At 52.2% G+C, this 27,806-nt stretch overlaps 1 protein-coding gene across 1 annotated transcript in view; it reads right to left on the reverse strand.

Annotated features, from left to right (window-relative positions):
• Window positions 1-27,806, reverse strand: part of RAB10 (RAB10, member RAS oncogene family) — a 42,030-nt gene that overhangs the window by 3,208 nt on the left and 11,016 nt on the right. The window contains exons 2-5 of the mRNA XM_082301208.1: window positions 12,329-12,389; window positions 5,619-5,757; window positions 2,985-3,074; window positions 1,768-1,869 (exon numbers count right to left, since the gene is read on the reverse strand). Coding sequence (XP_082157334.1) covers window positions 1,768-1,869; window positions 2,985-3,074; window positions 5,619-5,757; window positions 12,329-12,389 — 392 coding nt within the window. The remainder of the gene's footprint in view (window positions 1-1,767; window positions 1,870-2,984; window positions 3,075-5,618; window positions 5,758-12,328; window positions 12,390-27,806) is intronic.

Below are 27,806 nucleotides of genomic sequence, written 5' to 3' on the forward strand. Positions count from 1 at the left end.
CCCTGCTCCTGGGACAGCCGCTCCCGAGGCAGAGGACACACAGGCTCCTCCTTGTCACAGGATGGAACTCGGTGACACCAAAGCCAAACCCACTGAGTGGGTTTGATCCAACACCAACATCCACTTCCAGCTGGTTGGAAACAAACCTAAACCCTCACCACACTTCAGTCTCTACATTCCTTTTTTAACTCTCTTTGAAACAGCCTTGCAAAAGAACCCCAAGGATAATTAGAGAGGCCAAAAATGAAGATTTAAGGCCCAAAGGTTGGTATGGTTTGTAGCCTGACCTCCTGTTCACCAAAGGCCAGGGGGTTTCACCCCATCTCTCACACAAAGCTGGACAAAAGCAGATTAAGAAATGTCTGAGGACATCAGTGACAACTGGGTGACATTATCCACAGCATTCACACGGGAGAGAGGAGGAAGACAGGGATGAGACAGGCTCAGGATGGGATTCACTTGTGTAGGAGCAGCCACACAAATGCCAGGGTTGGCCAATCCCTGTGTCTGGAGCTCCACAGAGTTTCCATGACTTGCTCCTAGGCAGGAATGTTCCAGCACAGGGGTTCCTGTGCACACTGAGCCCTTGGCCATGGGGTGCATCCCACGGAAACGGCCCCGGAGCCACGCACGGATCCAGCCCAGCCCAGTCCTGGAACACCACAGTGGCACCCATGGGAAGCTGATGCATCTACTCAGGAAACATGTCAGGGGCACAGGTACAGCAGCACCCAGCAGCTCTGGGCACAGAGGGGTCTGGTACAGGCCATGGAGCTGGCAGCAGGGCCAGGGCAGTGCCCGTCCCCTGTGCTGGCACTGCTGGGGCACCTCCAGTGCTGGGGGCAGCTCTGGGCCCCTCCTGACAGGAGAGACCCTGAGGGGCTGGAGCGTGTCCAGGGAAGGGAACGGAGCTGGGAAGGGGCTGGAGCAGCAGGAGCGGCTGAGGGAGCTGGGAAAGGGGCTCAGGCTGGAGCAAAGGAGGCTCCGGGGGGACCTTGTGGCTCTGAGGGGACAGCCAAGGGTGTCGGGCTCTGCTCCCAGGGAACAGGAGAGGAAATGGCCTCAAGCTGTGCCAGGAGGGTTTAGACTGGATATAGGGAACAATTTCTTCCTGGAAAGGTTGTCCAGCCCTGGCAGGGGCTGCCCATCCCTGGAGGGATTAAAAGCCCTGTGGATGTGGCACTTGGGGACAGGGGTCAGTGGTGGCCCTGGCAGTGCTGGGGGATGGTTGGACTCGCTGCTCTCACAGGGCTTTTCCAACCTCACTGATTCCATGGCTCCATGGCACATTGCACCCTTCAGGAAGGGGAGCCAACACCAGATGAAGCAGTGCAAGGAAAAGCCATGGCTGGGAACTGATTCCTGGGAGCACAGCTGGGAGGGGCAGAGCTCGTTCCTGTCCCACCCACCATGCCTGAGCTCTTCCCCACAGCCCCCACGAGCTGCCAGTGCATGGACAGAGACGGTGGCAGGAAAGGACAATTCTCTCCCTGCCAATGGAAATGGTTTAACTCCAGCACATGCACACAACCATGAGTGTAAGGGCCAAACAAGCAGGAGCTTCAGTTCCTCGGCTTCCTCCCTGCAGGCAGCACCCCCACAACAACAAAACATCAAACAAGCTTTAGAAGTTGAGCCCTGCTCCTTCAGGGGCTCCTTTGCCTCAGCACAGCAAAGTCAAATACTGCAACAACTCAGGTGAACATCAAAACAATGAGAGGTGGAATTTCAGGATATTTGTTCCACAGGAATGCTGGGAGCACCTACCTTTCGAAGAATGTCTTCTGCTAATGTGAGGAATGCCTTCTCAATGTTTATATTTGCTTTTGCACTAGTTTCGAAAAACCTAATACCGTGCTCCCTGGCAATCTGCACAAACAGAGAGAGGGAGGTTAGAGACCCTGGGGATATGCCAGCAGTGCCACCACCACTTTGGGATCAGCACCATTTATACAGCAGGGAATACTGGACTGGACACAGCCCAGGGGTGCCCAGGGGGACAAGAGGCCACTGGCCCCGGGGCTGTGCCAGCTCTGGGGTGGCAGCAGGGCCAGGGCAGTGCCCGTCCCCTGTGCTGGCACTGCTGGGGCACCTCCAGTGCTGGGGGCAGCTCTGGGCCCCTCCTGACAGGAGAGACCCTGAGGGGCTGGAGCGTGTCCAGGGAAGGGAACGGAGCTGGGAAGGGGCTGGAGCAGCAGGAGCGGCTGAGGGAGCTGGGAAAGGGGCTCAGCCTGGAGCAAAGGAGGCTCAGGGGGGACCTTGTGGCTCTGCACAAGTCCCTGACAGGAGGGGGCAGCCGGGGGGGTCGGGCTCTGCTCGCAGGGAACAGGGACAGGAGGAGAGGGAACGGCCTCAGGCTGGGCCAGGGCAGGCTCAGGGTGGACAGCAGCAGGAATTTCTGCATGGAAAGGGTGCTCAGGCCTTGGCAGGGGCTGCCCAGGGAGGTTTGGAGTGCCCATCCCTGGAGGTGTCCAAGGAAGGCCTGGAGGTGGCACTCAGTGCTCTGGGCTGGGGACAAGGTGGGCATCAGGCACAGGTTGGACTGGATGCTCTGGGAGCTCTTTCCCAAACTCATTCTGGGGTTTTGTGACTCAGCCCCAACAGGCACCAGCAGCCCCAGCCAGGTGAGGTGACTCAGAGGAAGATTCAGAACTTCACAATTCAGATCAATCAAAATGTATTAAATAATCCCAGGTCTGTGTCTGGATGTGAGAGGATGGACACCACACAGTGTCACACGGTGAGGAACTTCAGGGATGTCTGGGAATTTTGAGTTACCAAAGGAAGCAGGAACTGCAGCTGAACTCATCCCATTCATGGCAGTTTCTGAGAAAACACTCCCAGGACTTAGAACCCATCAGCAAATCCAGCTCCTGTGGTCATTCCCTGGCACATCCCACTGGGGCATCCCAACCCCCTGGAGCAGGCAGAAGTCTAGGCAGCGATTTGCTGACTTGGATAAAAAGTTTTTGTTTGACACTCACCTGTTCACCTTTTGCTTTAGGGACAACTCTTTTATCTTCCATGTCACACTTGTTTCCTAACAGCATCCTCTCCACATCCTCATTGGCGTGCTGGAAGGACACAGGGACAGGGTTACAGGGCTCCACATCTCCCCCAGCACACCCCAAATATCTGCTTCACTTCGGTGTGGCCAGGCCACCATGTGCAGCTGGAATTTGGGGACATCTACGGCTGCCCACAACAGAGCTTCTGCACTGCAGTGGCAGAGGAACAAGCTGTTAATTAACCCCAGCCTCCTAATGACTTCCTAGAGCTGGTTAATGGTTTTCTCTTTCCCACTTTGCCACTGCACAATGTGAGGGATGAACCAGGGGAGAAAGAGGGACTGGGGAGGAAAACAGGGCAGGACCCAAAGAGAGAAATGAGGGAGAGAAGGGCAAGAGAAGCCAGAGCGGAGCAGGGTCTCCAAAGGGACAGGGAGGGGGGGGCTCGGTGCTTCCTGCACGGTGTCGGGGCAGGAGGAGGCAGTGTCAGCCTGGGCAGGGCTGAGGAATCCCACGTTCAGCCCATTCCCTGCAGCACAGGCCTCTCTGGAGGGGGAATATGCATCATTTATCATCAGGTCCCATCTCACCAGAGGCTGGCCAGTGTGATGCCAGGCTCCAAGTACTGAAGGAGGATCCAGGAACTCCAGGCCTGTCAGACTGACCTCAGAGCCGGGGAAAGTCCTGGAGCAGATCACCTGGAGTGTGATCACACGGCACGTGCAGGACAAGCAGGAGATCAGGCCCAGCCAGCCTGGCTTTGCGACAGGTCCTGCTTGACCAGCCTGACCTCCTTCTGTGACAGGGTGACCTCCTTAATGGGTGAGGGAAAGGCTGTGGGTGCATCTGCCTGGGCTCTGATGAAGCCTTTGGCACCGTTTCCCACGGCATTCTCCTGGAGAAAGCAGCAGCTCCTGGCTTGGACAGGGACACTCCTGGCTGGGATAAACCCAGGCCCAGGGAGAGCTGGGATGGAGCACATCCAGCTGGGAATGGGCACCAGTGGGCTCAGGGCTGGGGCAGTCCTGCTCAGCACCTTCACGGATGATCTGGGCACGGGGATCGAGGGCAGCACCCTCGGCCAGCTCACGGACAGCCCCACTGGGGTGGGATGTGGATCTGCTGGAGGCAGGAAGCTCTGCAGAGGGATCAGGACAGGCTGGATCCATGGGCTGGGCCAGTGGGGTGAGGCTCAACAAGGCCAAGTGCTGGGTCCTGCACCGGGGTCACACCAACCCCCTGGAGCACTCCAGGCTGGGGCAGAGGGGCTGGAAAGCTGCCAGGCAGGAAAGGCCCTGGGAAAAATTCGTTCCCCACAGGCTGCCCAGGGCAGGGGTGGACTCCCCATCCCTGGAGGGATTTAAAAGCCCCGTGGATGTGGCACTTGGGGACGGGGGCAGTGGTGGCCTTGGCAGCGCTGGGGGATGGTTGGACTCTATGATCTCCAAGGGATTTTCCAATCTCAATGACTCCGTGATTCCTGCAGAGACACTCCATTACTGAGCTTCCCCCACAATAAAAAAGCCTCCTAAGGTCCCTTTTACAGCCACAGTCCCTGAGCAGCCTCCACAATGCACCCAAAATCAGCTGCCCAGTTTGTGTGGCACAGATTGAGAACATGAGGGTGCCAAAAGCACTTCTCAGCCCTGATGGGACCAATGACATCCATCACTCACCTGGACACCTCAGAGTTTTTTAACAAAGCAACTGCAGAATCCCAAGGCTTTCGTTTCAAGTTTAGTTTCAACTCATTGCTGAGACTGGGCACTTTTCCATAAACACGATTGTGTCCCACTTTTCATGCTGGGAAATTCAAATCTCAACATCCCATTTTTGCTGTGCCTCAGTGTTCCACTGAGCAGTGCCTGACAGCCCTCACCTGTGCTCAGCTCAGGGCCATCTCCATGCTTTCTAGGAAAATCCAAACATCTATTCCACACGGGAACAGCATAACAAAGCCAAGAACCAGTTGTGCTGCTCTCTTGCCATCTCAGAACTCCTGGAGGATGAACTCCAGCACTTAATGCTTCCACATCACTTTCTTCTGCTTCACTTGACCTTGCCTGAAATTTTCCAGCCTCCCTATCCTGGTTCTCCTCTGCCAAGGGCAACAATCAGCCACCCAAACACACTCCCAGCAGCAGGATCCAAGCTACCTGCACCAGCCATGAGAAACCTCCAAATATTTCATGACATGACTGTGAGGGACTGGAGACGGTGATGTTTAATTACCTTTGAGCATTTCCCCACTCACACTCAGGAAACAGCTACTATGAGTAGTAACACACAGTGTAGCTGCTCTGCAGCTCCTGGCTGTGCTGCCCCTCTGCCCTCACCGTGTGGTGTGAGCTGCTCCCAAACCTGCCCTTCCCAGTTCCCAGTGTGCTCCCCACTTCCCACCCTCCTCCAGCACAGGCACAGTTTGCTCATGTACACAGTGGGTACTTCAGGACACCACAGGCTCCTGTTTAACGTCACAACCCTCCTGGCACAGCTGATGCCAGAGCTGAGGGGACACAGGACACCCAAGGTCCCCAGGCTGGGGCAGAGCTGAGCTCTGGGGATCCTTTGGGTCGCCACAAGCGCTCAGGTTTGGGATGTGTCACTCACCTCGTCGATGTTCCTGAGCCACTTGCTGATGTTCTCGAAGCTCTTGGCGTTGGTGATGTCGTACACCAGCATGATGCCCATGGCCCCTCGGTAGTAGGAGGTGGTGATGGTGTGGAAGCGCTCCTGCCCCGCCGTGTCCCTGTGGGAAACACCACGGCCCCGTCACAGAGCGGCTCCGGGGGAAGCAGCGGGGTGGATCCACCAGGCACCTGTGTGTGCTCCCTGCGCCCCTCCCAAGGGATGCACGAGCTTCTCCAGGAGCCTGGAACTGTCCCGTCACCACCACCCCCACCATGGCCCACAGGCTCCCTTTCCATGCCAGCAGCCACAGAGACAATCACTCAACACTCTCTGGAACTCAGACTTAACACTCAGAGGAATTTTGTTCTCAATTTTATGAAGCTTTACCTTGATCTTACAAATGTATATTCTTGACATTTTTGATCAAAGCCTATGGAATATCAGCTCAGCTGAGCTGTGCTGTTAAATGTTGGTGAATGTAAGCAATATGCTGGAAACTGATCACAAAACATCAATGACAGCCTGGATTTTCCCATCTCCCTCTGGGATCTTTGGTGGGATGGCTGAGATGTGGTTAAACAAACCTGCATGGCAGTAAGGTGGGAATTAGCTGTATATTGAGAATTAACTGAGAATTAATTTGAGAATCATAAACGAAAAATTAACTGCACATTCTGCAGTGTCTTTCAGAGGCCATAAACCCAAGAGATTGTAGCTTTACAGACAGTTTTCACTGACACTGTTCATGTAAGAGGAACATACAGCTCTTGGAGGCCACAGAGATGCTCTGAGAGAAGGAACCCCTCTGCTCTGCAGCCAGGCTGGGAGAGCTGGGAATGTTCACCTGGAGAAGAGAAGGATCCAGGGAGAGCTCAGAGGCCCTTGCAGGGCCTGAAGGGGCTCCAGGAGAGCTGCAGAGGGACTGGGGACAAGGGATGGAGGGACAGGACACAGGGAATGGCTTCCCACTGTCAGAGGGCAGGGCTGGATGGGATATGGGGAAGGAATTGTTCCCTGGGAGGGTGGGCAGGCCCTGGCACAGGGTGCCCAGAGCAGCTGGGGCTGCCCCTGGATCCCTGGCAGTGCCCAAGGCCAGGCTGGACATTGGGGCTGGGAGCAGCCTGGGACAGTGGGAGGTGTCCCTGCCCATGGCAGGGGTGGGAATGGGGTGGGATTTAAGGTCCCTTTCAACCCAAACCATTCTGGGATTCTATGAAGTAATTTGGGGGACTTAACACTTTAATTGATCTTTTTCCCAGCATATCCCAGAGAGAGAGAGGGACCCTCTCCTTCCCTCAGAACAAACTCCTGCAAAATATCTCCACAGATCTCCACTCACACCCTCATTATTTTCTCTCCCCCCAAGTTCGGTACCCACTTGCCTCACCTTCCCCCAGGTTACTGCCTCCCACTCTTTGCTCCTACCAAGCAGGACAGTGATGGAAAAGCTTTACCAACCCCACCAGACATTCGGGATCTGTGATTCCTCCCTCCTGCCACGGCCAGCAGCTGTCACAGGAACAATTCTGAGTGGTTTTACACAACTTGGCATTGGCAATACGGAGCTGCTACTCACTGCTTGTCACATCCTACAACTGACTCGCCTGGTTAACTCCTCCACTGTTTTTTCTGGCAGCTGGAGCTCAGCTAATGGAAGAGAAGAAAGCTGGGGAGGGAAGAAGCAAAGAACCTGGAGTGTTTCCCTTTTTTTTTTAAAAAAAAAAATACTATAGCTGCCCTTTCCCCTTGTTAATGGATTCCCCATTCATTATTCAGAGATAACTCTTAATGGATGGGAGATTAGAGCTGGCTGAGGCAAACAGAGGAAATGAGTTATGGTTCTCCGAGTGCCCACGAGTGCTGGATCCACCCTGGGCAAATGGCAGGAGACAGTCGGAGCACGCGGCTCCTGGTTGCTGCCCCGGCTCCACATCCCTTTGTTCAAACCTCTGGGAGGTGGGAACAGGCTCCAAAGCTCTGGGTGTAGCACAAACGTGTGGAAGCTGGCTCCTTCTCCCAGCTCACATTAGTGTGGGCAAGGATCATTGAAACAGCCAAGGAAAATGAAGCACGGGGGGAAAGGGAGAGCTCGGATGTTCAGCTTTGTGAAGACAAAGGAGGTTGTCCTGTGGGACTGGGGAAAGGAGATGATCAAGGAAAGTGAAAAATCTATTTGAATTATTCTCATGCCAACATTAAAATATGCATAAGCTGTATCGTATTAGAGGTTTAACCTGGAGCGAAAGGAATTTCTGGGACAGCTTTCCAGCTGACCTGGCAGGGACTAAAGAAACCTTAAAATGGAACATGATTTATTGATGAAAGATTGACACGGCTGCAGCAAGAAGAGATCAGATCTGATGATTTGCGAGCATCCTCCCAGTCCACGTGGCTCAAAATGAAGGTCCTCAACATGTTAAACCAAGTAATTCCTCACAAAATAATCCCAAGAATTTTATTACTGTCCCACTGTTTCCTGTTACATTTGCAGAACTGTGCAAGCCAGTGTGGCATCAGAGAGACCGGGGAACACAGGAGCTGCAGCGACCGGGCCGAGGACTTCCCTTCCCAAAGGGAAAAGTGCCCCTGTCCAGCCCATGGCTCAGCACTCCTGGCTGGGATAAACCCAGGCCCAGGGAGAGCTGGGATGGAGCACATCCAGCTGGGAATGGGCACCAGTGGGCTCAGGGCTGGGGCAGTCCTGCTCAGCACCTTCACGGATGATCTGGACGAGGGCACTGAGGGTATCCTCAGTAAGCTCACAGACTGAGAGGATGTGCTGGAGGGCTCTGCACAGGGATCTGGACAGGCTGGATCCATGGAAAGGGTGCTCAGGCCTTGGCAGGGGCTGCCCAGGGAGGTTTGGAGTCCCCATCCCTGGAGGCATCCAAGGAAAGCCGGGGCGTGGCACTCAGGGCTGGGACAAGGTGGGCATTGGGCACAGCTTGGACTCCACGGGCTGGGAGGGCTTTTCCAGCCTCAGTGATCCTGGGATTCTGTGCTCTGTAAGGTACCTCAGGACTGGCAAACTTCAGCTTTTCTGAACAATACTCAGCCAGGAAAAAAAATTCCATAACGAGAGAATTATCCAGTTGTTTTACAGCACTGACATGCCAGAGGAACATCTTCCACCTAGAGTCTCAAAAGCCCTCAGCAAACAGAATTAACTTCTAGACATTCCTGGGGTAATTGCAGAATTAATGAGGCTGATGGCACCCAGGGAGTGGAGCTGTGTGCAGCTCTGGCTGGTCACCAGCACGCTCACTGAATGCCAGAACCTGCACACCACAGGGAATTTCCACACCTGGAATGACTCAGGACAGCTACACCACATTGCTGCCACCTGCACAGTCATTCCACGACAGGGCATTATTTCTGCCACCAGCTCCTTGCTGAATTACCTAAGACCCTAGGGACACCTCTCTGGCCATGTAAATGCATTGCCAGCAGAGATGTACTCTGTTATAACATAAAATGTTATTTTATAGTCCTCCACACGGTTAGGAGCTGCACACTAAAAACATAAAGCTGTTCCTAAAATTTGGAATCAGTCAGGAAGACTGTAGGAAAACAGGCTGACACACAAATGTCATTAAAGACAGGAGAGTTGGAAGAGCAGCTAAGTAGGAAAAAAAGAAAAAATTACATTTTTAGCTGACAGTAACACTCCTCTGAGCCTGTAGTTTGCCTGGATGACAAACCCAGCTCTGCTTTTTGTGCCTCCTGACAAGCACCGCAGAGCAGTACCTGGGCAGGCCAGAGGTTTTCCAGCTTCCATTTCCCAGTGGTTAAGGAATTCTGGAACCAGGGATCCCCTCTGTGGATTTATGAGTCCAAACCAGACTGTTCCTTCGTGAAATCCCTTGTGAACCCCTCCATGGACACCTGCAGCTACCACTACATCCCATGAGGAGTTTCCCAGCAAAACTTCATTTCCTGGTGCTTTCCACGTGCCACTTTCCAGCCTCAGGCCAGAACTGATGTTCTGGCGTTGGAAACGGCAATGAGCTCTGTCAGACCCTCCCTACCTGTTCAGGATATCCAGGATTTTAAAGATGTGCTCTGATATCCTAAAGAACCCTCATCTTTCCAGTAGTTCTTCCTAAGAAAGTCCCTTTCTCCCCAGGCAGTGCTGATTAAACCTGTGTTCTGTGGGATTGACACATGCACTTCCTGCCCACACCATCAGGGAAATCCCATTTCATTTCTCAGTGGCTGGATTATGTTAATGAGTTCTGGGAACTAGAGGATGCCAAAGCCTTTTGGTTTCCATTTCAAAGCAACTCTACCTGAGCTCCTGAATGTGTGATATCACACTAATTTTTTAGCTTTATTACCCTCTCCCTTTGAAGTCCTTCAGCGTTTTCCCAAAGCCAGCACCACTTTTTCCTGGATCTCTCACTCTGGTCCTTCATTCTTTCTCTGCACCATGACAGTATTAATATTCTTCCAGACATTCAGCACTGTAAACCCCTCCAGGTCCCACCCTTTGTAAGTGTTTCCACTCCCACGTGTGTATTAATTCCTTTCTCCCAGATCCTGCACTAGGCCATCACTGGTGACTGTCCCAGCAGCAATTCTCCCAAAGAGGGGCTGGACAATAACCCAGCCAAGAACATCCTCAGTTCCTGGACGTGCCTCCACCCAGAATCTGACACCCAGTGGTCCTCCTGATGGATCTGCCCTGGACAAGCTCATTCCTTGAGGGCTGGGTGCCATCCTGCTCCTCGCAGGCACATTTATGTTTGGAGCAGTAGAGAACGCGCTAATCCCAGCCCGATCCTTGCAGAGCAGCACCCCCAGTTTTAAAGCTACTGAGTATCGAGTTGCTTCTCACCTCAGGCAGGGTTTAATTCAGCCTGACCTCTGTGTTCTTGCTTTACTCCTAAATATAAATTTCAGAGGTCAGGGCATGGCTGAGAGACTGTCACGAGGGCACTTTTTCCATACCCAGGAAGAGGTGAGGAGCTGTTCTGCTGTGTGGGGTGGTGTGGTTGTCACACCTGAAGGATGGGGTCGTCCAGAGGGATTTGGAGAAGCTCCAAAAGTGGCCCATGGGAATTTCAGGAGGTTTAATAAGACCAGATCCATACTCTGGAGCAAGGAAAGCTCCCAGAGCAGCCTCAGGTTTACACAGGAAACATTCCCCTAAATCCATCCCCTGCTCACTCAGCTGCTGCCTTGGATTGTTCTGGGAAGGCTACACAGCTCCTGCAAGTGTGGGGTGAGTTCAAAGGGAGGAAGCAGTGGGGAAACAGAGATGCACTGCACAGAACACCTTCACAAGACACTGAGTCACTGCTGGGCAACACTCCTGCTACAGGAAAAGTTGGAAACACAATACTGAGATTTTTTTTTATTTCTTTCTGTACGAGCTTCATTTTCTGCTTTCCAAGTTTCATTTCAAATGTGCAATTTGAACCTGGCAGGAACAAGCAGCAGATTCAGGCCACAACTTCCCAATTTTATGACATTTAAAAGTTGCCGTCGTATAAATCTCAGCTCACCCAACTCCACTTCCCTAAGGCACTAAACCCCACAATCTGCACAGCTTCATTACAGCTTGTTCTTTATATCTGCATTAAACATCCTCATTTTTCCGTATTTTCTGCTTTTACATTTCATGATGATTTTCTTTTTAAGTTTAATCATGGAGTCATGGAATGGTTTGGGTTGGAAAGGACCTTAAAGCTCATCCAGTGCCACCCCTGCCATGGGCAGGGGCACCTCCCACTGTCCCAGGCTGCTCCCAGCCCCAGTGTCCAGCCTGGCCTTGGGCACTGCCAGGGATCCAGGGGCAGCCCCAGCTGCTCTGGGCACCCTGTGCCAGGGCCTGCCCACCCTCACAGGGAACAATTCCTTCCCAAAATCCCATCCCTGCCCACTCTCTGTCAGCTCTAACACTTCCTCATGGTGCTGGTGACAAGAGGACTCCAGATGCACTGGTTAGGAAGGATAATTGCTCGTGATTGGAAGTCATGGAATGACTGCCTGGAATAACTGGAAAGACCAGTGCCCCTCCAAACTGGAACCCCCCCACCTGCATCTACAGACACCAACCTTATGAAGCCATAAGGATTGTTATGAGTGGGGCAAAAAGGACAAATCCCAGTTCTGAGCTCTCAGTGAAGCTGCAGAATGCAGACGGTGAGCAGGGAGCCCAGGCAGACCCACAGGCCAGGAAAAGGCCCCGGCTCTCCTGAGCTGACCTGGTGAAAAGCCTCTGGTTAAATGCACAGAAGCTCAAAGGAAGGAGTTGAGGCTTTGCCTCTTGTCAGACATTCCCACAGAGCAGCCGTGTTCCAGGCAGCTGAGCATGGAAAATTCCAGCCCAAGTGCAGCCCTGGATTGCATTTTCTTGCTGACACAGAGCAAGGCTACGAGTCAATTTATAGTCACAGACTGGAGGCAACTCCTAATTTAAAAATTCCAGTTTTAAACCACTTCCCACTAAATCACAGCCTGTGAGGATCCTCTCCTGCCCAACAGGAGGCTTGCCAGCAGCCTGTCCGAGGGAGCAGCCAGGCCCAGTGGTTACAAACACTGCTGCTGCTCCAGACACACACATGGAGTGTGACCACTGTGGAAACACAGAACACAGCTGCAAACCTGGATCCCTGAATGGAATTCAGGAAGAGCAAACTCTCCCCAGGAACACCTGCTGCTGAAGGAAGATGTGTGTTACTCACCAGATCTGTAGCTTGATCTTCTTTCCTTGTAATTCAACAGTTTTAATCTTGAAGTCTATCCCTAAAATAAACAAACATACAAATAAGTAATTAGTGTTTATTCATTGAAAAAAAAAAATCAATTCCACATCAACTCCAAATGGCTGAGACAGAACAGCAGTTTTTTTCTCCTCTCACTGAACTGCCAGGTAAACCAGGGACACTGGAATGGGAGAGGAGCTGGGAGACCAGCACAGCCAGGGCCTTGGGGGTCTGCACTGGGGCACTGGGCACCTTCACCTGGAATACCCTGAGCAGGAGGGACCCACAAGGATCACCCAGTCCAACCCCTGGCCCTGCACAGATGCCCCAACAATCCCCCCCTGTCTGAGAGCGCTGTCCAAAGGCTCCTGGAGCTCTGGCAGCCTCAGGCTGTGCCCATTCCCTGGGGAGCTGTTCCAGGGAGCCATGGGCTGCCCTGCCCCACATCCCCCCAGCACGAACAGGGTCTACAGACACTCTGAGCTTCCACGGGGATGCAGAACAGTTCAAGCCACACGAAGCTTTACCCAGCAAGAAAATGTGAATTATCAGAGCTCAGCCTCCTTCTCCAGACCCATCCCTGCTTCAGCCTCAGATATGGGACAGCCAAAGCCAGGCCTCGGCAGAAGTGTCACCAGGACTCAGAACTCAGCCAAGCACAGATCCTCCCCACACACCATGAAAAGGGTTTTTACTTTCAAAACCAATACAAAAAGTCCCCAAGTGCCACATGCACATGGCTGTTAAACCCCTCCAGGGATGGGCACTCCAAACCTCCCTGGGCAGCCCCTGTCAAGGCCTGAGCACCCTTTCCATGCAGAAATTCCTGCTGCTGTCCACCCTGAGCCTGCCCTGGCCCAGCCTGAGGCCGTTCCCTCTCCTCCTGTCCCTGTTCCCTGGCAGCAGAGCCTGACCCCCCCCGGCTGCCTCCTCCTGTCAGGGACTTGTGCAGAGCCACAAGGTCCCCCCGGAGCCTCCTTTGCTCCAGCCTGAGCCCCTTTCCCAGCTCCCTCAGCCGCTCCTGCTGCTCCAGCCCCTTCCCAGCTCTGTTCCCTTCCCTGGACACGCTCCAGCCCCTCAGGGTCTCTCCTGTCAGGAGGGGCCCAGAGCTGCCCCAGGATTCAACTTTCCCTTCCCAAAGCTGCCTACAAGAATTACCAGCAGAGGCTACACCAGAGCAGCAGGAACGCTCCAAACCATCTTCTCAAACTGCTCTGACACTAATTAGATGGCACCGTTCTGACTTTCAATTCCAATCAGAGAACACCACTGATCATTCCTCATGCTTTCCAAAAACCTGTTTATATTTAGACTTTTTAAAAGGCAGCAGCTGCAATCCCAAACTTCCCTCCCAAATCTACAAGGTCATTTTATACCAAGAAAGATTAAACAGAATTTATGAAATGCACTATTACATAACCAGTTTGCATGGGAGCTCTGCTTCAAACTCCTTTTAGCCAACACCCAGCACACAGAACGTCATGGGCTGAGAGCTGGACACGACCCAGCCCAGAAAGCCCCAGTCCTGGGCTGGGCATTGCAGGGACATCCCTGGAGGTGTCCAAGGAAGGCCTGGACATGGCACTCAGTGCCCTGGGCTGGGGACAAGATGGGCATTGGGCACAGCTTGGCCTGGATGATCCCGGAGGATTCCGGGATTCTGGGATCCAAAGCCCTGCAGGGATTTAAGGCCACGGCTGTGCATTAATCCCAGGATGGCAGCCTGGGACCTCCTGCCCATCTCAGGGCAGTGCTCCTTTGTTTTCCAATCAGCCCCAGCACTGCTGCACCCCTCACATTAAGTTACATTTCTGAATCAATGTATTAACTATCATGCAAATGTGATTGGAAACACAAACCTGCTGAATATTGGCTGCCAAGATACAAAACTGACCCAAATCCACCCAACCCTGGATTTTTTTCAGCATTTCAAGGAGCTGTTTGCTGCCATGTTGTGTCCCCAGCAACACAACCAAACAAATGAACACCCAATATGAGACACGAAATCTTTTATATGGTGACAGTTACTTCTGGGCTGTGCCCAGCTGCAGCAGGATGTTGGAGAGCCACTTTTTATGTGGTAAGATAAAGTAAATTATTAACCCAGGCAAGGAAATTAACTCTTCTCTGCACTGGGAGGGATTTAGCCAACTCCAGTACTTGGGAATAAAATAAATCTCTAATGCCATGTTTTACTCAGCTCCCATTCCAATATAATTCCAGTTCAGTCTTCAGAAAAGGGAGGCTGTTATACATAGCAATGTATTTCCCTCGAAATACTTCCAAAGGAGTTTCAAGAGACTGGGAAAAGGAGACTCCTGAGTGGCTGTGGTGCCCGTTCAGTCAAAGGCTGCTGACAATAAAAAGCAGAAACACAAAGGCTTCCCAGAAAACAGGGTACAGATATGAGGAGGTTTCCAGGAAAATTCAGTTCAGGAAAGAGCTGAAGAGGATAACGGGTATAAACCTGACTGGCTGAGGAGCAGACATCTCGTCATCACAGGGGGATAATGACAGAGCTCATGAATTAAAGATGAGCATGAAATTACTCCCTCATTAAGTGTCGATATTTATCACCTTCAGCAGGGCAAGCTGGAATTCACGGGAAAACCTGGAAGAATACTGCCAGGCTTACAAAAATCTTACGAATTCCTTATGTTCCAAGTAAGATACAGAAACGTTCACTACCCTTCAGCACAGCTCACACTAACAGCAGGCACATCCTCACGGGGCCCAGCTCACTCCTGCACTTCCTTCCAATTCCCAGCCTTCCACCTGCTCCTTAGAACAACCTGGGGTGTTGGTGGGTGAGAGGCTGCACATGAGAGCCCAAAACCTCCCAGTCCTGGGCCGATCCCCCAGTGTGGGCAGCAGGGAAGGGGGGATTCTGCCCCTCTGCCCAGGTGGGACCCCACCTGCAGAGCTGCCCCAGCCCTGGGGCCAGCAGCACAAGGACGTGGAGCTGCTGGAGAGAGCCCAGAGGAGGCCCCGGAGCTGCTCCAGGGCTGGAGCCCCTCTGCTCTGCAGCCAGGCTGGGAGAGCTGGGGGTGCTCACCTGGAGAAGAGGAGGATCCAGGGAGAGCTCAGAGCCCCTTGCAGGGCCTGAAGGGGCTCCAGGAGAGCTGGAGAGGGACTGGGGACAAGGGATGGAGGGACAGGACACAGGGAATGGCTTCCACTGCCAGAGGGCAGGGCTGGATGGGATATTGGGGAGGAATTGTTCCCTGGGAGGGTGGGCAGGCCCTGGCACAGGGTGCCCAGAGCAGCTGGGGCTGCCCCTGGATCCCTGGCAGTGCCCAAGGCCAGGCTGGACACTGGGGCTGGGAGCAGCCTGGGACAGTGGGAGGTGTCCCTGCCCATGGCAGGGGTGGCACTGGATGGGCTTTAAGGTCCCTTCTTACCCAAACCAGTCTGGGATTCAATGATTCCATGGGCCCAGGTGTGATAAACCTGAACTCAGCTCTAGAAAGGACAGAAGCTTTTATGGAGTTTCTGGGCTCCTGGCCTGGGGTACCAAGGCTTTAAGGAGCACCAGCAGTCGATCCCATGGGCAGTGCAAACACTGCCCGTAACCAGTGCTGAGTCTCCTCTGCCCAGCCATGGCAAACACGGCCCAGGAGCAGCTCCAGGGGCTGCCAGGTCACACTGGACACTGAAGCCAGGCCCCTCCACCCCAGATCCACAGGGAATACTGCCCACAACTCCACCTGTACCTGTGCAGGTTGAAACCCTGCACGTCCTGGTGGATTACAGAATTATTGGCTCACGGGATTTGTGTTCCCAGCTGTCTCAGATGTAAGATGTTAATGAATAGCCAGGACCTGCATCAGCAGAACAGCTTCAAGTCCATAATCACTTCCCTATGACTTTACACCTTCCCAAGCCCCTGTCAAGGGCTTGCCAAGATCCCTCCTCTGCCATTAAATCACAAAGTGACTGTTCCTCACAAGTGACAGACCCACAGCCACCAGCACGAGAGGGAGGGAGAAAGTTATTTTCCAGTCCATTGCAGAGCTACAAATGATGAGCTGGCCCTTTTCACACAGCCTGAATTTTGTTTGCATTCCTTCCAAACAAAGCCCCCATTGAGCACGGGGAGGACTCTGGGAGGACTCTGGGCGGGAGGAAGCGGAATGTAGGGCAGGAGGAGGGCACGGCTGGGAGCTGGAGCCTGACAGGCATCCCGCAGGCACATCCCACTCCACCCTGCAGGCACATCCCACCCTGCAGGGATAACCCACGCAACACGGCACGTCCCACCCAGCACAGGCCAAGAGCAGCAGAGAAAAAACTGCATTTTGTCTGTAATTCATTAATAATTGCTGGGTACACACTGCAGCAGCACCACGTGTGCTCAGCTCGGGGAAGAAAAGCAAACGTGCACAAATTCATCCTCAGGTCCATCAGGGCAACGGAGCTGGGAAGGGGCTGGAGCAGCAGGAGCGGCTGAGGGAGCTGGAAAGGGGCTGAGCCTGGAGCAAAGGAGGCTCAGGGGGGACCTTGTGGCTCTGCACAAGTCCCTGACAGGAGGGGGCAGCCGGGGGGGTCGGGCTCTGCTCGCAGGGAACAGGGACAGGAGGAGAGGGAACAGCCTCAGGCTGGGCCAGGGAGGCTCAGGGTGGACATTGGGAACAATCCCTTCACGGATAGGGCTGTCCAGCCTTGGCACAGCTGCCCAGAGCAGGGGTTGAGTCCCCATCCCTGGAGGGATTTAAAGCCCCGTGGATGTGGCACTCGGGGACACGGGGCAGTGGTGGCCCTGGCAGTGCTGAGGGATGGTCAGACCTGATGGTCTGAGGGCGCTTTCCCAGCCTCAGTGACTGTCATTCAAATCTCGTGTGTTCAAGCCACCCAGCTTTGTGCCACAGGCTCTGACAACAGGCAGGGTTTTTAAGTGTGTACTCAAAGAACAGCTCTCAACACCTGAGCTCCCGTGGCAGAACTCAGGGCACATTCCCAGCTCCTGAGGAGCACCAGGAGGTGTCTGGACGGCCGTGCCCAGCTGTGCCACTCCCAGGGCTGTGTCACCCTGAGCCACAGCACCTTCTCCAAGAGTATCACCTGACTACAAAGTCAAGGAATGTTTTGGGCTGGGACTTTAAAGTCCATCCAGTCCTACTGGATGGGACAGGGACACACCCTCCACCATCCCAGGTTGCTCCAAGCCCTGTCCAATCTGGCCTTGGACACTTCCAGGGATGGGGATGGAGATTATGGTTGGATTATCTAGTCTGTAAATCTGTCAGCTATAAATGAAGTCACTGCACCACCAAAAGAGTTCAGGTTTTGTCTGGGTTTTATTTTTTAGTAAGGTGAGGAGTCAAGGCTTTCCCTAACAGGTGTTGTTTGTGTAACCCATGTGTTCTTCCACAGGTATCCACAGAGCTGGAATCCAGCAGTGCCAGTGTCCCAGGCACAAACAGCCCCTGGCCTGGGGTTGCTATTGCCCCTCCAAAAATAAACTCTCCTGTCCAAGCTTGCGCTTCCAAAAACTCTCACACCAAGTGAAATTGTTGTCCCAGCAAAGTCCCAGCGCCCAGTGCTGGGGACAAGACCCAGAAAAACCAACACTGAGACCTTGTTCTGTGCTGAAGGGTGAAGGAGGGAGAAAATAGTTCCTAAAAACCTCTGGAAAGTAGTGTTGGCACTTAAAACGTAGAGTGTGGTTTGGGATGCTGTTCATCCACACTGTGCAGGTCTGAATCCCTTGCAGAAGAAATGTTTTGAAAGACTTAAGTAGTAACTGAGATCATTAAGAGCTTAATTAAAAGCAGAACCCTCAGCTCTTGCCTGATGCGCTTGTGCTGGGCTTTCCTTGGAAAGGGAAAGTGGATTTACTGCTGAAGCTTTCTTACGAAATAATTAATAACTATCTTAACTGCTAACCAAGGGTAACGGCTGCCTGCTCTAAGCGAGTGACACCGCAGCATTAAAGCTTCTCTGCAAGAGCTGCATTGTCTTGAACGAGTTTAGAGTTCTGGACCTGATATATTTGGGAAGTTTGTTACTGCAAGGGCTTGGAGGACTAAGGAGGAATTTCTGCATGGAAAGGGTGGTCAGGCCTTGGCAGGGGCTGCCCATGGTGGAGTCCCCATCCCTGGAGGTGCCCAAGGAAGGGCTGGAGGTGCCACTCATTGGGCTGGGGACAAGGTGGGGTTTGGTCACAGCTTGGGGTCGATGGCCTTGGGGGTCTTTTCCAAACCCAGGGATTCTGGGATTCTGCACCAAGGTTAATACACCTCTCTCGAGACTTGGGGGACCTCAGGATGAAATAGCTGTGCTTAGAAAGACCAGACAAAGCTTTCCACCCCCAAGTTAATTTGGCAACTTTAACAGCTCCCAGACTTAATTATTGCTGCATTTTCCTGCTGTTGTCAGTTCTCTTTCACTGCATTTTTGTTATTTAAATAAAGGCATTTTGGGGCTGTTTCCCGGCCTTAGGTAAGCTCTAAGCACACCTGGAGGATCCCAGCTCCACACTGACTCCAGGTATGGCACATCCTGTGCTCCTGGTATTGCTGTGTGTCCCGAGGCCTCGTTCCTTCATTCACACTTTGTGAATGGGAGAGTTGCTAATTCAGTGAAGACAGCAGCAGTTTCCTTCTGCCTGCCCAGGCACCTTCTTTGCTCAACATAGGAATTTCCAAAAAGTGAGGGAGTAAAGACAAGGTTTATGCCTTTCTGTGGCTATTAAAGCACTTGCTAGATCTGGGTTGATGTAGGGAGGTGTTCCAGGCCAGGCTGGATGGGGCTTGGAGGCACCTGGGATAGTGGAAGGTGTCCCTGCCCATGGCATGGAGCTGAGCTTTCAGGTCCCTTCCAACCCAAACCAACCCATGATCCATTCTGTGATTACACTGCCTGGCTCCAATTCCTGCAGCCCCTCTCAGCTCCTTGGGGTGGCTCCTCTGCCTTGTCCATGGGAGATACGAAAGGAACAGGCCTCCATCACTAAGGGCCACTTTTAAGAATCACAGATCTCTGATAAGGGTATTTAGGAAGGAGAAACTGAAGCTATTCCCGGCCTCATCCTTTGGCAAAGGCTTGAGTGAAAGCCTGGCTTTTATCAGGGAGCCAAACTCAGCTGACGTGGGAGGGAGTGGGAAGCTTTAGGCTGGCTGGGACAAGCCTTGGCACTCATGGCAATTCCTCCTGCAATCCGGCTTTGCCACCTCTGGCAGCCAGCACAGCGCCCAACTGCAGAGGGGAGGAACCACTGGAACGGGGCTCCAAAAGGAGCTGGAACCCACACTGTCCTCCCCCAATCCCAAGAGCTTCTCTAACAGGAGGATCTCTGACCATCAGTGCTTTGGGAATTCTTCTTTCTCTGGAGAAAGCTTCAACAAAACAGCATGAGGGGTCACTAGGCGAAGTCTCAAAACTCACTCCCTGACAATGAAATTATCAGAGACGGCAACGAGGAAACCTGAAAGCTTGGGATCACCTGGCTTCTTTTAAACAGTACCAGGAACTTCCAGATCCAGGTAAGGAACTGACACTTCAGGCCATGGCTACTCCTCCTAACAAAACATTTATTCATCAGGAGTGAGGGACTGCACTGCATTTGAACCTTTCCTTGTGTTCAGCCCTGATCACGTGTAGCATGGTCAGGCACATGGGAAGGAAGGTGGGAAGAGGGAAAGGCAGCCTGATCAGCAACAAAAAACCAAGGATGGAATCAAAACAAGCCTATGGATGCTCTGGGGTCTGACAAGATGCAAACACATGGTGCCGCTGGTTTAAACCCAGCAGGCAGCACTAATTCTGTTCATGTCTTTGCAGGAGGATGCCCACACTCCACAGCCCTGCACACACCCTGTTCTCAGAGCTCAAACACACTTAATCCCCTGAGTAAACAGCAGAGTAACTCAGTAAACCCAGCAGCTGCTCCTCCTCCTTCAGGGGAGAGCTCCTGCACACGCAGCTCACCTGCTGGTGTGTGTGTGTACACAGAATCCCAGCACACACATCCCCTGCTTCCCACACACATCCCTGGGAGAGCAGCCATTCCTGCATGGATCCTTCCTACACTTACATGTGGCAAGGAATTCTTTGAGGAAATAGAAAAAGTAGCATTCATCAAATCCCAGAATGGTTTGGGTGGGAAGGGACATTAAAGCTCATCTTACCCCACTCCGTGCTGTGGGCAGGGACACTTTCCACTATCCCAGGGTGCTCCAATCCCCATCCAGCCTGGCCTTGGACACTGCCAGGGATGGGGCAGCCACAGCTGCTCTGGGAAACCTGTGCTAGGGCATTCCCAAGGGGAATATTGGGATTCCTTCCCAATATCCCTGTCCTCTGCCTGTGGGAAGCCATTCCCCTTTGTCCTGGCACTCTCTGCCCATATAACCCAGCCAGCCATGGAGAGCAGAGGACCAAAGAGGAATCTCCCCCCCTGAACACCTGGGCCAGACAACCCAAGTGCTGCTGCTGGCCAGAGCCAAGCCCACACAAAGAGCTGCAACCCAAGTTATAAAAAATGCAGAGCCCCAGCACACACGGGCAGCACACGCTCGGGGGGTCTGCTGGGCCACGCTGCACATCCCCAGCCCTCTTAACTACAGGCTACTCCCACCCTGCTCAGACCCAGCATAAACACTCCCCAAAGGGCTCCAGTTTGTGGTACAAACTGCCATGGGAGTTCCCTCAGCCTCCCAAGCTGCAGTGACTCAGGACTCCAGGGGCAGGATAGGGAGTACCTGCCTGACTTGTTGAGACACAGAGCCCAGTGCCTGGAGTGGGAGCAGAGCTCAGCAGAGGGAGCAAAGGGGCCCCAGGAAATGAACAGAGGCAGGGCAGGACTCCAGAGACCCTGGGCTCCCACAGCTATGGGGAGAAGCAGGAGCAGCCCTGGGAACAAGCCAGAGAGTATCAGTCAGCACAGTGACACCGGAATGGCCTCCTGGCTGTCTTTGCTCTCCTCTCCTACACCTTCAGTTCCATCATTTCTGACATCCCATGACCAGGAGTGTAACAAAGAACGCAAGCTATGAGTAAACCATGGATTTATAGGTTAGTAAAGCAGAAATTCGGTGTTTCAGGTGTTTCACCTTCTCTGCAGGAAGTTTTTCCCAGTGCAGTGTGCAAACCAGAGCTGCAGCAGGAACTCACTCATCCTGCTCTGCAAGGTTTCAAGTCATGACAGCTCAGCACTGACAGAGCACCTGCAGCTGCATCTGAGTAGAGTTAACACACACCTCAGATGAAGTAAAGTATCACACACCTCAGCTGAAACCTTGGGAAATGTGCACTTAGCTCATTTACAGAACACAGTCCTGGAATCGTCCACGCTGGAAAAGACCCCGAAGATCACAGAGGCCAACCATCCCAGCGGTCTAAGAAAGCTCCACAACTGGGTAAGAGAAACTTCCCCCTGAAGGTGAAGGTCCTGCCTGGGAGCCTGGTTTGGATCAAGCTGGGCTTGGCAGGACCATGGGAACAGAGTCAAGTGATTTATAATTACTTTAATTCCACCAGCCACAACTGATGACACGAGCAGTGTTAACAGCTTTTTCCCAAACATCCAGTCCCTGGTGCCAACCCTCCCATCCTCAGTCTATCACCCAAAGGCCTCTCCTTCCCCAAAAGCTCTCTCATCACCCACTCACCAAAGCACTCCTTGCACCCTCTGCTTTTTCCCCCTGAACCTGGGCAAACATTCCCTGCTTTATCCCAAGGTCAGCAGCCTCCATCCATGCACACCATGATGGCAACAGCTACACAGAACTGCTTTTCTGGGTGACATTCACAGTAAGAGCAGAGACACTCCCATGGGAATAGCTGTATCCAACTGCTGGGGATCCACAGCACCTGCAGTATCCTGAAAACTGCTATTCTGTAGAGCAGGTATCAAGAACAGGAATTATGACCAGATCTCGCTCTGTAAAGATAAGTTAAAGACTCTTATCCAGTGACATTTGCTAGCATGAGCGTGTGTATCTTAAAAAAAAACTTATTTAATTCCAGCATCTATTTTTAGGAATGCAGTAGATTCCCAAAATCCAAACGAAGCACTTTAGCTTTTAACACAAAATTTGCTAAATTACAGATTCTTAAACCCAAGTGTATCTCCTTGCCAAGAGGCTGCTCAAGCTCTACCAGCCCCTCTTAGCGACCCCCTGGCTCTGTCCTGAATGCCCCATTTCCCAGTACTTTATAAAACTGCCCTTCCAGGCTGAGTTTCCCCAATCCCACACCAATCCAGAGAAATTCCAGAGCTGGTGACGTAAGGCAGGACACGGGACAGGAGCAGCAGCACCAGCAGCACTGGTGCCAGATCATCTCCTCCCAATTAATCTATTCTTAACGAAGCAGATGACAGTCCTGCGAGACAGCAGCTCCTCGAGGTGACCTACATTCCCCTCCTGGATGCATTTGTGTGCTTCAGTCGCTGTCACACACCCCCAACAGGGTACAGGGAGATCTGATTTATGCAAACCAGCCCTGACCAACCCATCAGGGGACTCGCTGAATATTCATTTTGGTGACAAATCCAGTACTCTGGCTTCTATCCCCCCAAATCCCAGGCTTAATCCCCCCCAGACAATAGGAGGCTGCTGTTATCCAGCCTGACCTGGTGTCTGGGAAAGGCCACGTGCTGGGAATTCATCCACATCTCCACTGCTGGGGAAGAATTTTGGGATCCTCCTGCCACCAGAGCTTCCCAAACCCATCTCATATTGCCCTTGCACTACCAACCAATTCAGAGATGAACAGCACTCCCAACTGCAGGACTCAGAACTCCAGGAGTGAAGGAGACCTTCCTAACCAGAAATGCCTTTCTGAAGTGCTCCTGTTGCCCTTCAAAGCAGCAGAGGAGCTGTGAGCAGCTGAGGTCTCTGCCATTGGCCCTTTCAGGGACGCACAGCAAATGCAGGGCACCAAAATTGTCTCACTGCAAGTCTCACCCTTCTCCATGACCATTTTTGAGATTTGTATTAAAAATCACAAATGAACACCTGAGGTGAGTCACTACAAAAGGCAATACTGCTGCCAAGAATTCCTTAAGAGCACTTGGCAGCAATATTAAAAAACATCAAAAATATGAAGTGACCAAGGAGACAGAGGTGGAGGGGGCTGTGTGTTCCCCACACAGCAGGGTGCCACACCTCCGTGGCAGTGGGGACCTTCCACCCCTCCACTGCTCATCACCTACATTAAAATATTAACCCCTTCCAGGAGCAACCCTTGAGATCTCCTTTGTTACACCTTATTCCCTCCAACAGGGAGAAGTCCATTACCTTGCTATCACACATTGGGTACTTGCAGATGTAAATCCTTTTATCAGCTGAACATGACGTTTTTCTTCTAAAAAGTACAGATTCTATCCATACATTTAGGTCTGGGAAGCCACAAGGCTGTAAGGAAGCAGAGTATCAATACACCAGGAATTCCCTGAAGCTGCTGCTCCTCAAGCAGCACTGCTCATGTTGGATAGATGGATTACAACAGGAACTGCTGTTCAACACCACACCTGGCGTTAAAATCCAAATTATCAGGAGGTGGGAAAGGCCCTGGGACCACGCAGCAGACACGGAGCTGAGGTTCCATCCCATGGATGTGCCTGGGAGGGATTTCCAAATGTCTCTTCCTCATTCAACAATGACACACAGGGCCTTCCCAAGAGCTCCACATCGACCCTGAGTTCCAGGTCCCTCACTCCATCTGCTGCAGGTATTTAAATACTGACCTGGGCACAAACTGCCAGTCACAAATTTTGTACTAATCTTTGTAAATAAATGTTAACTTTTCTGTAAAGTGAAGGTGACAGCTCCTCCAAGGGAGGAACTAAGGTGTGTGAACTTAAAACCATTAGTTAGAGGTGCCTGCCTGGGAGGCTGGAAGGAAAGGGGACTCAAGGGACTGAAGTTAATCCCCAACAGCTCAAACCAACCTGTTTCTACCTTCCCTTCCTTAAGGGGCACCACATCCTCCTCCAGGTTCCCAGTAAGGGACAACGGCACACACAGCCACACCTGAGAAACTCAGTTATCACAGATCATTCGGGCTGGAAAAGCCCTCCAGGATCATCGAGTCCAACTGCGCCCAATGCCCACCTTGTCCCCAGCCCAGAGCACTGAGTGCCACATCCAGGACTTCTTTGGGTACCTTCACGGATGGGGACTCCAAACCTCCCTGGGCAGCCCCTTCCAGTGCTAATCCAGGGGATTAACAAACACATCCTTGGTGATTTCAGCTGGGGTGGAGGCTGAGGCAGCACCAAGGGACAACGTGGTTCTCCCACTCTGGCAAAGAACAGCGCAGGGGACCTGGGCAAGCTCCGGCTGCTGCAGCTGTGCTGGGACACTGCAGGGAATGCTGAGCAGTGCCCACAGCCAGGTCCCACGGCAGCCACCTGATGGCCACGGCAGTCCCTGGGACCAGAGCCTCGGCCAGTGGGCCAAGGCTTCGTGGCACAGTTTTGATCTGGTGGTTTGGTTCCTGAGCCAGCACTCTCCATATCAGCGCCTGGGCAAAGTTCGGGAGATAACCAGGGCAAGGAGCATTTCCCATAAAATGGAGCATTTCCCAAGTGCTGTGATCTGGACATGAAGAGACAGCCACTTCCAACAGCTCAGAATCCAACATGTTGAACTTCAGCACCCACTCATCAGATGTGTGCAAGGCACAGCTGCCACAGGTTTTGGGAGCAGCGAGCGTACCTGGCATCCCAGCCATGCAGACAAACACTGGGATCCCAGACAATGGCGGAGGTTCAGAGAGAATTCCAGAACTGCTGGGGCTGGAAGGGACCTCTGGAAATCCTCCAATCCAACCAATCCAACCAGGGTCACCTGGAGCAGGTGGGTTTGAAACGTCTCCAGAGGAGACTCCACGTCCTCCCTGGGCAGCTGTTCCAGGGCTCTGTCACCCTCCATGGACAGAAGTGCCTTCCATGTGGAGAAGGAACTCCCTGGGTTCCAGTTCATGGCCACTGCTCCTCGTCCTGTCACTGGCACCACTGAGCAGAGCCTGGCACCATCCTCTGGCACCCCCCTTGGAAGTATCTGCGTGCACAATCACTGTGGGGCAGCACCCGGTCACTGGCAGGGACAGAGGCCATTTCTGAGGCCAGAACCACTGATGGAACCTCCTCATCCTCTCCTCCCCAGCTGCCCTCAGCTCACTGACAAACACCAGCACAACTTTTGTCCAGGGAGGTCTGACTTACCCACACTCCTCCCAGGGAAGGAGTTTCAGAAGTCACATGAAAGCACAGTTCAAATCTACATGTAAAAAAACAATCTCTGTGCAGAAAGAAGGCTCCAGGTTCCTGCTGACACCACCTACACTGTCACTAAGGTCCCCAAGACCACAGCTTCAATACAAGCAGTTATTTCTTCCAGAAAAAAGAAATTTGATCATTTTGTTATTCCAGCAGCTAAACCTTACACAAGGCTCCCACAAACAAAACAAAAGAAAATGAACAAAGGAACTATTTTAGTGATGTTTTATGCATACCAAGAGACAAGAGAGACAATAAGGTTTTTATTCATAAGGTACTAAGGGGAAAAAAAAGGAAATGAAGCTCTAGCAAGAAACAGAACTTCCTTCAGAGCTGTTCCCATGCAGCAGTAACCTCTGCTCAGCATCAGTTAATTCCAGGTTTGAGGGCTGATTTAATTCCCTGCCATTACATCTTTCATTTTCCAATATATTCAATTAACTCTGGTCCAGGCACCTTTACCAGCCCCTATTTTTAAGGAGGGCATCACATGAAGCAGCTGCATCTCCTCATCAATCCCACTGTCAGGAGCCCATCACAACCCACACCCAAAATCACAGCAGGGAGAAGTCTGGACTCCAGACAGACCAGTCTGCAATTGGAATTCTACTCTAAACCACCAAGGACATGAATTAAATATGTTCAAGTTCAATTACAGCCAATTAAATCAGTTTTCATGCATGTCTCACCCTACTTAAGCTATATTTGTTAGCTAGGAAATAAATACAGTACATGAATCTGCTTTCACATAAACTGCTATTTATGAAGCACAGAATTTGTCACTACTTGCTGCAATGGTAATTTTGCCCTCAAATTACATAAAAATAAAATTCAAGTTAACACTTATCCTGGCTAATTTATACTCAGCAGATGGACAAGGCAGATAACACACAAATGAAGGGGAGTGAATTCATTCAGAAAAGCATCAGCTTTACCAAAGAGGAGGTGCTGTGTTGGGGAGGTCATTAAAAGATTCAGCCACTCGATTCACTGTCATGGAATCATCGAATCCCAGAATGGTTTGGGTCGGGAAGGATCTTAAATCTCAACCTTGTTCCATGGGCAGGGACACCTTCCCCTGGACCAAGCTGCTCCAAAGGGATGCATGTGACGATTTACTGCTGGAAAATCCGTTTCTGTTCTCACAAACACAGAATAATACCATTATGTCTGAGAGCATCCCAAGCCAGGCTGCCCAGGGCAGAGAGTTCTGTCACTGCTGGCACCAAGCACACGCTGCCATCAGTGAGGCACCAGCACTGCCACCCCACATGTGACCTCAGCATCATTCCTGCTCACAAAGGGCTGGGGACACGCTGTGAGCCAGCCCTTGCTGGGTGACATTTCCAGCAGGGAAGGGCTGATTAAGGACACAGGCTCCAGGAACAGGGCTGTGCCCAGTGTTCCTGCAGGATGCTCCCTCCGAGGCTCCAGTACTCAATAAACTCAACAGGTGTTAAAGAACAGCTGCCACCTCACTGGGGATGTTCCCAATTACTGAACAGCAACTCACACATCAGGAAAACCTTTCATTCATTAACCCCTCAGCACCAATAAAAAGCACGGCAGCAGGTTCTGATCTTTGGTTTACACCAAGTTCTAGGAGCCTGTAAGGCAATTCCTACACATCAAGGTAAGGGCACAGCGTGACCATGGGAGTTCCTCCAGCTCCCAGCTCTTGGAGGAGGTCAACTATTGGAACACCAGATGTTTCCACCCAAGCTCTAAGTTCTCCAGCAAGTGAGAAGATGAGTGGCAGAGCTCTCAAGTTCATCAGCAGGGAAAAACCTTGAAATAAAGGCCCATTGTTATGATATTGCCCTGAAGCATCACATTTATCAGGAAGTTTTATCACCTTTTTTAGCTATTATTGATACTGCAACAGTCAAACTGAACTCCCAGAAAAAGCCTGAGAAACAGGAATAATGAGCTTTTGAAAATGTGGAAAAAACTGAAAGAATGTCACACGACACACCAAGAATCAAAATTTCCTGCCACCCCAAAACACCGGCATGCCCCGAGGCAGCACTGGAGACTGCCAGACTTGTTTGGATTTTTTAGTTTGCTGCACTCTGCCAGAAGGTTCACAGAACCCCAGAATGGTTTGGGTGGGATGGGACACTAAAGCCCATCCACTGCCACCCCCTGCCATGGGCACAGACACCTTCCACTAGCCCAGCTTGCTCCAAGCCCTGTCCAACCTGGCCTTGGACACTGCCAGGGATCCAG

The sequence above is a fragment of the Coloeus monedula genome (assembly GCF_965178545.1).
Source record: "Coloeus monedula genome assembly, chromosome: 2".
Lineage (NCBI taxonomy): Eukaryota > Metazoa > Chordata > Aves > Passeriformes > Corvidae > Coloeus > Coloeus monedula.